This window comes from Populus nigra, chromosome 13 (genome assembly GCF_951802175.1).
Source record: "Populus nigra chromosome 13, ddPopNigr1.1, whole genome shotgun sequence".
Lineage (NCBI taxonomy): Eukaryota > Viridiplantae > Streptophyta > Magnoliopsida > Malpighiales > Salicaceae > Populus > Populus nigra.
The window spans coordinates 41,260-51,279 of NC_084864.1; the positions used below are offsets into that span (position 1 = coordinate 41,260).

The 10,020-nt window shown below is 36.8% G+C and overlaps 1 protein-coding gene across 1 annotated transcript; it reads left to right on the plus strand.

Annotated features, from left to right (window-relative positions):
* The first annotated feature begins 1,589 nt into the window (after nucleotides 1-1,589).
* Nucleotides 1,590-3,110, plus strand: LOC133670738 (polygalacturonase-like). Its single transcript, XM_062091329.1, has 4 exons — nucleotides 1,590-2,042; nucleotides 2,167-2,456; nucleotides 2,574-2,802; nucleotides 2,892-3,110. Exons 1-4 carry the CDS (start codon nucleotides 1,590-1,592, stop codon nucleotides 3,108-3,110), a joined length of 1,191 nt encoding a protein of 396 aa, XP_061947313.1.
* Nucleotides 3,111-10,020: the final 6,910 nt, after the last annotated feature.

Here is a 10,020-nt window from a genome sequence, read left to right on the forward strand (position 1 = left end):
AAGTTAGCTAATATCTTTTAAAGTTTGAACAAGAATTTGACAGTTATGGGGACAAATATAAGTGGAGTCAAGATAAGATGCAAACTTTGATTTCTCTTTTTAACCGTCTTCGATATTGGAACACAAGACAAGAAACCCCATGTGGAAAGCTTGTTACATAGGTTGGCCTGCTCCGATCCATGGGGAGGTTACTTGTCACTCTGAGTTAGTTGAAAACAGTTTCAAGTCTGAAATCAGCTATATTAATTTGACAAGAGAAATTGACTTAATGATAATCACGTTACTGATCTCTTGACCTCCTAGTAGGTTAAGTCATTTTGGATTGATTTATTAAAGTTAGGCAAGAATAGGGACCAAATTAAAAGTGGCTACGCACATGCTTTACAAGTTGTTAGTCTTCAAAAAAGGTTGATATATGAACATCGAGTAAGCTACGAACAGCGCCTTTCACACATCAAACATTGTTGCCCATGCATGTGTTTGTGTGTGTGTTCTGAAGACAAGCACTAAAAACACACCAAAAGGCCATTCCTTGTCCGTCTATTGTTCAGGCTGATCAGGCAGGAATTTTGGTTTCTGAACTATATATGCATGTGATTGCACAACAACCTTAATTATTCCAAAATTTAAATACTAATTAATAAATATTCAGAACCTGTCCCGAGCATCTTGCCGAAAATTCATGAAAACTATTAAGCCACCAAAGCCGTGAAAAGAAACATGCATGGGGATAAGGAGAAAAAATGGTTAGTGAAGGCTGCACATATGCTCATTGGTTATTGATTGGTTCGGTCCCAACTTCCAACCCATAGACTTACAACCCAACTTCCATATGCAATATGTAAAGTCGAAGTAGAATATGCTAGTTTAAAACAGAAACCAATGGATTTAATTTCAATATTCAAAAGAAGTTTGAGTAAATTATTATCTATTTCCATATGTTTGGCCTCTTGTTGTTTTTAAGTATACTTGGGACACAAGAAATAAAGAATTAACAAATGTTTTAAAAAAACAAATTAAAATTGGTTAACAAGAGTTAATGGACAATGCTATAGGATACTATGAAATGTGTTATTTTATAGAAAATATTATAATTACCTTGTATAGAGTTATTATATATAGTATAGTCTACATCATCATTTATATGTTGCCTTGACAGAGAAAGAGAGGAACGCTACATTAGGTTAAGCCTTTTATTTTACACAATATTATTTTATTATTATTTTTTATGAGTAGAATAATTTAGACAAAAAAAAAAACCAAAAAGCTAATGCGATTTCAAATGGGAACAAAGGAAATAAAAAGTATACTGTTTCCATTTAGGCACATATAAAAACCGATGCCATCCCTTGCAAGAAGAGAAAAAATTGCGAGATTAAGGCCATGATTTTTGGGTAATAAGAACTTAATTAAAAGATGAATATGGATTTCGCCTTATATTTTCAAATACCCAATAATAAATCTCCACATGCATTCTATATCCAAACTTCCTATAAATACCACCTTCAGCTGCTTCAGATTCCCATCTCTCCATTTCAACTACTCATCACTTGCATCAATTCAAATAATATCCGATACCAAAAATATCAATGGCAGGCCTTCCACTTCCACTGATCCCCCATCCTATTACCCTTTTCTTCATCATTTTCTTTGCGTTCTCACCTTTAGCAAAGGCAGCACAATATAGTGTGTTAAGCTATGGTGCCAAACCTGATGGAAAAACTGACTCAACCAAGGCCTTTGCTGCTGCTTGGGCACAGGCATGTGCCTCAGCACAACCAGCCACAATTTCTGTTCCTAAAGGGAGTTTCTCTTTAGGTCAAGTGAGGTTTCAGGGTCCTTGCAAGAACCGTGCTATCTTGGTACGTATAGATGGTACCCTAGTCGCCCCATCAGATTATAAGGTCATTGGTAACGCTAAAAATTGGCTAATCTTTGAGCATGTTAATGGGGTTACTGTATCTGGAGGGACTCTTGATGGCCAGGGTGCTGGACTGTGGTCTTGTAAGAATTCCGGCAAGGGTTGCCCCAGAGGCGCAACGGTATGATAATAAAGCACATGCATGCATGGCATTAATCATCTTACAATATTTTGGTCAGTAGAGTAAAGATAGATATTATATTTTCAAGGTCTTAATTTTTCTTGTTAATTTATTTACTGTGCAGTCACTTGAGTTTTCCAATTCAAACAATATTGCAATTACCGGATTGGCATCATTAAATAGCCAGTTGTTTCACATTGTCATCAATGGTTGCCAAAACGTCAAAGTGCAAGGAGTCAAAGTCTCTGCCGCCGGAAACAGCCCTAACACGGATGGTATTCATGTTCAATCATCAACCGGTGTCACCATATTGAATTCTAGGATTGGAACAGGTGACGACTGTGTATCGATTGGCCCCGGTACCTCAAGTTTGTGGATTGAAAGTGTGGCTTGTGGACCTGGCCATGGAATCAGGTAAATAAGAAATTATAACATCAACTATAAGTTTATATCAATTATCATCTGCTCCTATTGTTTAATGTGTTGCTAATTATGGGAACTGAAATGATGTGTATATGGTTGATATTGTAGCATTGGAAGTTTGGGCAAAGAATCCCAAGAGGCTGGTGTGCAAAACGTTACAGTCAAGACCACTACATTTACCGGTACGGAAAATGGACTGAGAATTAAGTCTTGGGGAAGGCCTAGCAATGGTTTTGCTAGAGATATTCTTTTCCAACATGCAGTCATGAATAATGTCCAAAATCCTATTGTAATAGACCAAAACTATTGCCCCGGCGAGAAGAATTGCCCTGGCCAGGTACACGTCAAATCTATTGTCTATACCGTTCTTTTCATTTTGAAAGCTAACATCCAAAACATACATAAATCTTGCTGTACATTAAACAGGTTTCTGGAGTGAAAATAAGTGATGTGACCTACCAAGACATTCATGGATCATCAGCTACAGAAGTGGCGGTCAAATTTGATTGTAGCAAAAAATATCCATGCACTGGGATCAAATTAGAAGATGTAAAGCTCACTTACAAGAATCAGCCAGCTGAAGCATCATGCAGCAATGCTGGTGGAGTTGCTTCAGGACTTGTTCAGCCCACTAGCTGTCTATAAGAGCCTAATTAATGAGGGGCTATATATATAGTTGATCAAGCAAAAATAAATAAATTATTACGTAACAGATATAGTATATATACATATACAAATGGGATATTTTCTCTCTGTCTTAGCTTAAAAACAATGTAATACGTCCTTAGCTCATGAAGCGAGTTTATTTGCTTGATCTTGTGGCACGTCTCAGCCCGACGACGATTGCAATTATAGTACAATGGAGGAAATTAATGCTGGTGGAGTTGCTTCGGTTAATGTTTTTTATACATTTGAGACTTAATACGAGTTAATTGTTTTTGTTAAATAAATTGTTTGGCGTGAGCCAGCTACTTGAACCTATCCATCTGGTAAAAATATTTACGTGCGGAGAAGAAATCAACATGAACCAATACAATATCTCTATTTGCGGAGAAGAAATCAAACAACGAAATTCCATGGAATGTTTATGTTGCGATGTCGCGGTCGCACAAATTAATTACCCTAGCTTCAAACACAACACACAAGATAGTATAGAGCAAGCAAGGGGTCGATCCCACGAGGAAGATTCAAGTCAGATTTTTATGCTAGATGATATGCAATTTGGGGGGGGGGTTGGACGTTATCTAGGCTAAAGCAAAAGAAAACAGAAAACAGAAAACTAAATTTAATAAAATCAGAAAATTATCAAGAGAACAAACCTTGGTCACAAGCACACATCCACCTACAGAAATCAGAACTGATCATGGAAACGAAATATCAATTTATATTCTGAATATTTATCTCTTCTTAACATTGGTTAGTTAACGGATCCGCCGTATAACTAGCCCTAACCATCAAACAACCACAGTGTCCGCACTAGTAATTTAATTCAATGGCAGCCTTAAGAACTAGATAAGTTGATTAATCAAGAAAACATAACTGTCCGCAGTCTATGTTTGATTTGATTGAATATTCTCCCTAAGATTAATAATGTAGATCCGCCACAATTATTAAACTCAGTTGCTTCACAAGTTCATATACCACAACTCCGGTTTTGATATCAAACTTAACAATAGATTGTCTACAATAATAACTTAGAGTCCGCTCTAGCAATTAAAATAAACAATCATAGGAAAAATAAGCATAGGAGAACAAACATATTTATCATATAAACTGAAAAGAAAAGGTAAAATAAATCTCACAGTTCTTGAAATCCGAAGGTTTCCGTGTCCTTGCAACCAAGAAAAAGTGTTTAGCCTTGCATGTTTGTTGAACAACTAATCAAAAAGAAGAAAGAATGCATAATTTAGGGTTTCTTAGAGGAAGGGGGCGTTTTTCTCTCCTTGGCTGGCTGCTCCCCTTCTCTTCTCTCATTCTTTTTATATCCTAGGAAACCCTAGGTCTCTATTTTACAAAATAGTCCTCCATTAAGTAGACTGTTTACATTTAAGTACTTCAATAACTATTTTCCTAAAAAGGAGAAATAACCTTGCATGAAATCTTCAAGCTTTGATTTAGAGGAGCTAAATTGCTGAAATAAAAACTTGGATATCGGTTTAAATGCTTCGGAATGTCATTTGGACTCGTTTCTTCACGAAACCTGTTTGCTGGCAGAATTCAGATGTCATCTTTGAAAAATCATATCTCCCTCATATGACATCTTTTTTGGCTGAAAATTTGAGATTTTATATAACTTTGAGTCATGAATCCAAAAAAATTGAGTTTGCATCAATTGGACTTCTGTAGCTCCAGATATTCAAGTTGGAATGGCCGAAGGTCAACACTGGCAGATTGCGAGATTTGACTTTGAAGGCTGCGATTTCCATGCTCTTCCTTATTTTATTTTCTTGCCTTAGATGTCCAGAAAGGTATGGATGTTACCCTTTTAATTCCACTGGAATCACTTCATTTCAACCTCTAGAGCTCACGCTCTGCACAAAACATCGACTGAAGGTCAAATCTGCCAATTATCTCCAATTTACTCCTTTTTGCATCTTTCATCCAAAAGTGCCTTCAAAACATAAAACAAAGAATATCAAGGCATTTTATATATAAAACATAGGCAAAACACTAGTTAAATGTGGGTGAAACTATTGAATAATATGGTTGCATCAAATACCCCCACACTTACCTCTTGCTCGTCCTCGAGAAAGGATAGGTAAAACCAAATTGAAGTTAAATTAAATGAAATCACTATGACTAATCTTCTAATCTCTCATCAATATCCAAGAATATATGCATTATAAACAAGAACACAATTAAGAAGGATAAAGAGTATAAATTTTCATGAATTTATTTACATGCAAACTTCAAAACTTAATTAATCATCGGGATTTAAATGAAATCTATGCCATGCCAAAGTGATAGGTCCTCTCATTGATATACACTCCAACACTCACGTGTTTAGGGCTTATGTGTTTAAATCTCTCAAATTCAATCAATGAATATGTTCTACTATAAGCTTGCTCTTCAATCTCATCTCCATTAATAACATATTACAAACAATGCATGAATCAAAAGGTCTTATTTTCTGGTTGTAATGGGGCTAAGGTAAAGGTGAGGTAAAAGAGAGTAAAAGAAAAAGGTTCAAACCAAAGAAAGTAGAGCATTCTGAAAAATGATATTTCAAACAAGATATTCCATCGAAGCACATAAATTTTCCATCTTTAATCACCAATGCTTAACTTCTTTTGATTTCAAGCTTTTTCAATATAAAATCTTAAGAACATAAAGGAACACTTTTTTCTTTTTCTTTTTCTTTTTTCTGTTTTTTTTTTTTTTTTTTTTTTACCTTTGGCAACTTTGCCCATCTTTTCATCAAACATCACTTCTTCTTTCTTTTCACATAATTTCCAACCATAATTCCATGAAATATCACTAGTATATGCTCTACTAATCCTTGGCCAAGGGAAAAGGAAAACATATATAAAGTTAAGGCTTATACATGGATAAAGCAAAGAAAAGATAAACAAGCTCAAAAGGGGTTTACTAAGGATAATATGCTTTAGGTTGGCTTTTTGGCTCAAATGGTTAAAATTCCTAATGCCTTTATCATCTTCATGTATGTATGTAATATGAATGTAATCTCAACAAGATATGAAGCAAGTTCTAAAGATACATATCATTGAAAGAAGGCACAATCAAAGAATATAATGTTGAAGGCTCAAAAGCTTGCATTGGTATAACACTATAAAGTCAACATGGCATATTCTCAAAGTCAATCCCTAAACCAATTAAACCTTAAAACTTGCATGCACACTCCTTCATTCGATTTATATCTTCATCTATCTCAACTAATTCTCATACATAATACTCATATTCTCAAAAACCAATGGGAGTTCAAAAGATCAAACATAATTTTTTTTTATTTTGAAAAATAACAAAAAAACCAAAATTAGAAAACCAACATTCTCCCAATACCCCCACACTTAAAACATAACATTGTCCTCAATGTTAAAATAAAAGAAAAGGAATATTGGAGAATGACAAAAATAAAGTAAAATGCGAAAAATAAAAGACAAGGGAAAAAGAAAGCAAATCTGTTTTTTTTTTTTTTGTGCTGGGTTGCCTCCCAGTAAGCGCTTTTGTTTTATGTCATTGGCTCGACATGTTGCATGCTTATTCTTCATAGATTGGTTCAGCTAACTCCGCAGAAGCGGTGAGTTCTGTCGTCCAACCTTCATAGAAAGGTTTCAAGCGATGCCCATTGACCTTGAGTACTTTGTTGGTTTCTAAACTTGTAATTTCAACTGCACCATAAGAAAAAACATTAGAAACAACAAATGGTCCAATCCAACGAGAGCGTAACTTTCCAGGAAAAAGTTTCAAACGCGAATGATAAAGAAGGACTTTGTCTCCAACATTAAACTCTTTTCTTGTAATCATTCGGTCATGGAGACTCTTAGTCTTTTCTTTATAAATCCTTGCATTCTCGTAAGCATCATTTCGAATCTCTTCCAACTCTTGCAATTGCAACTTTCTTGCAATCCCAGCAGCATCATAATCCATGTTACATTTTTTAATGGCCCAAAAAGCTTTGTGTTCAAGCTCCACCGGTAGATGACATGCTTTTCCATAAATCATCCTATAAGGTGACATTCCTATAGGTGATTTGTAAGCAGTCCGATAAGCCCAAAGTGCATCACCAAGTCGTAGACTCCAATCTCGCCGGTTAGGTTGCACTGTCTTCTCCAAAATGGACTTGATTTCTCGATTTGAAATTTCAGCTTGGCCATTCGTTTGAGGATGGTATGCTGTGGAAGTTCAATGAGTCACATGATATTTGCGTAACAATGCTTCCATTGAACGATTGCAAAAATGAGTGCCACGATCACTAATGATAGCTTTAGGGATTCCAAACCTATCAACTATGTGAGTCCTGACAAAATCTAAAACAACCTTAGCATCGTTAGTTCGTGTGGCTTTCGCCTCAATCCATTTGGACACATAATCAACAGCAAGAAGGATATAAAGATTGCCAAAAGAAGAAGGAAATGGACCCATAAAATCAATACCCCAAACATCAAAAATTTCACTCACAAGAATATTTGTTAAAGGCATTTGATTCTTGTGAGTGATATTACCTGTTTTTTGGCATTTTTCACATGATTTGCAAAAATGATATGCATCCTTAAAAATAGAAGGCCAATAAAAACCACTTTCAAGTACCTTGTGGGCCGTTCTTTTTGCTCCAAAATGCCCACCACAAGAATGAGAATGACAAAAGGTGTCGCGGGGTGCGCGACGTCGCGGCGATCGTCCTCCCTCAGGTGTTGTGATGGGGGGTATATATCTAGTAAATATGGTGAGACAAGGAGTTCTTTGTCTCTTAGCAGTGAAAAATGGTGTGGGAGTCGCCACCTAGTATCTTGGTCACTAGGAACCCTAACTGGTCTCAGAGATCGGGCACGGGGACTGGTTGCGTAAAGGGAAGGTATTAGCACCCCAAATACGCCCTACCTAAGGTAAGCTGCATTGTTTATTTGTCTGATAAAATTCAAGGTCTCGTTGTGTTTCCTAGTTGTTGGGCCGTCCATGGTTCAAGAAAAGTCCTCCTCAATAAGGAGGTCCTTATCTTATCGGGTAAAACCTAACCGTTCTAATGTCTATGTAAAAAAGCTATATTTTTAATATCAGGAATACATTTTATGTATAAATTCTTAATCCCAAATACTAAAAGAAGACAAAAAGATTTTTTTAGAATTTTTGAAATATTGGCCTAGTTCTCATGGCTTGAATAAACAGGTTATTAAAGCCAAAATGCATGCTAATACATATATTGATTTTTGAAATTTCCTTTGTTGTGTGAAAATATGCTGTTATAATATTTATATATATATATTGGAGAGACTAGGCCGTATTTTAAAGCAAAACATTTTTTAATTATGTATATTTTTTGACGCAAATCGGGTATTTTAATACTGGGTTGGTATCCTTACGGTATAAAAATACCACCAAATATTAATCCACTTTGATAAAAATATGCAGAAAAAATAAACAATATTTTTAAAAATATTTAGGAAATTTTTGAAAGCAAAAGACATTTTTTATTTTGAAAATCTTTGACGTTTTGATGAAAACCAGGTATTTTAATACCGGATTTGTATCTTTACAGTATAAAAATACAAACCAATATTGATCAAAATACAGTAATACAATTACAGAAAAATCACATATTCTTTGAAATAATTTTTGAAGAATTTTTATTTTTTTTTATTTTTTTGGGCCGGACCCAGCTCGGCCCATGTGGCTGGGCTAAACCCAGCAGGCCTTACCAGGTCACGAATTATATTTCACGTGAACAGTGAAATAGCATTTCACTGTTCACGTGAATTATATTTGATATGAACAGTGAAATAGCATTTCACTGTTCAAGTGAATTATATTTCACTTGAACAGTAAAATGCGTGAAAATGGTCTGTGCACAGAGACGAGAAAAGGGGACAAACCTGGTGGCGGAAACAATGTTGAAGACGACGGCGAACACTCCTAGTGATGCTGATGGCGGTGGTGAGGCAGCCGACGAGGTCTTCCGGTGGTTCCAGGCGGCGGCTTCTCCTCTGTTTCTGCTTTTCCTCTGTCTGTTGCTTCTTCTGCTTCTTCTCACGGTACAGGGCTGTTATCAATGACAGGGAGGGAGGCAGCAGCTGGTAGTGGCTCTAGGGTGGCGCTGGTGGCGGTTTCTGACCGGAGGATGGCCGGGAGGGTGGTCGGTGGCTGGGGAGCCCGATGACAGCAGCTGTTCTTTCTTCTTCTTCCCTGTGCAGAGGTGCCCACCTCTGGTTTTTTTTTTCTCTGTCACTATCTTTGTTTCATCTCCCTTGTCCCAAAGTCTTCTCTCCTTCTGGTCCGTTTTACTGTCTCTCTTCTTTCTTTTCTCCTCTGTTTTTTCGTTTTTCCTCCCCCTTTCTTCAGCGTTCTTGGCCTCTATTTATAGAGGCCAAGGGCGCTGCCTTTTACAACTCTCATGGGAGCAGCCGGCTGGTCGGCCATTGGGCGTGACTGCCAAGGTTCGGTGGGTGGTGCGCGGTGGGTGGTCGGCCATTGTGTTCGGTCGGTGGGCTCCAGGCGAGAGAGAGAGGCCGGCAAAACATTCAAAAAAAAGCAACCCTTTTCTCCTTCTTCCCCACTGCATGTTCGGGGGGAAGAAGAAAGATGAACAGTGTCATTCAAAACGACACCGTTCTGCTCTTTTCCTTTTTTTTTTTTTTTTTTTTTTTGAATGCATGAAACGACGTCGTTTTGGAGAAAACGCTCCGTTTCATTTAAATGTGGCGCCAGAACGCGCCAAATTACAAATCAACCCTTAATCATCTTTTCTTCCTTCAATTGCATCCCTGCCAATTTCGGTCTTCGCCCCCATAGTTGGCCGCGTTTTTCACTTTAGTCCTTGGCCTCTGATTTATGCAATTTAGCCCTCAATTGATCAAATAACTTCCAATTTCTTCAATTTAGG

Excerpts from the sequence above, each read along its gene's own strand:
- LOC133670738 (XM_062091329.1), top strand. The coding sequence starts at position 1,590 with ATGGCAGGCCTTCCACTTCCACTGATCCCCCATCCTATTACCCTTTTC. Across the intron at positions 2,043-2,166 it reads GTTGCCCCAGAGGCGCAACG|TCACTTGAGTTTTCCAATTC; the intron begins GTATGATAATAA and ends TTTACTGTGCAG. Across the intron at positions 2,457-2,573 it reads GGACCTGGCCATGGAATCAG|CATTGGAAGTTTGGGCAAAG; the intron begins GTAAATAAGAAA and ends TTGATATTGTAG.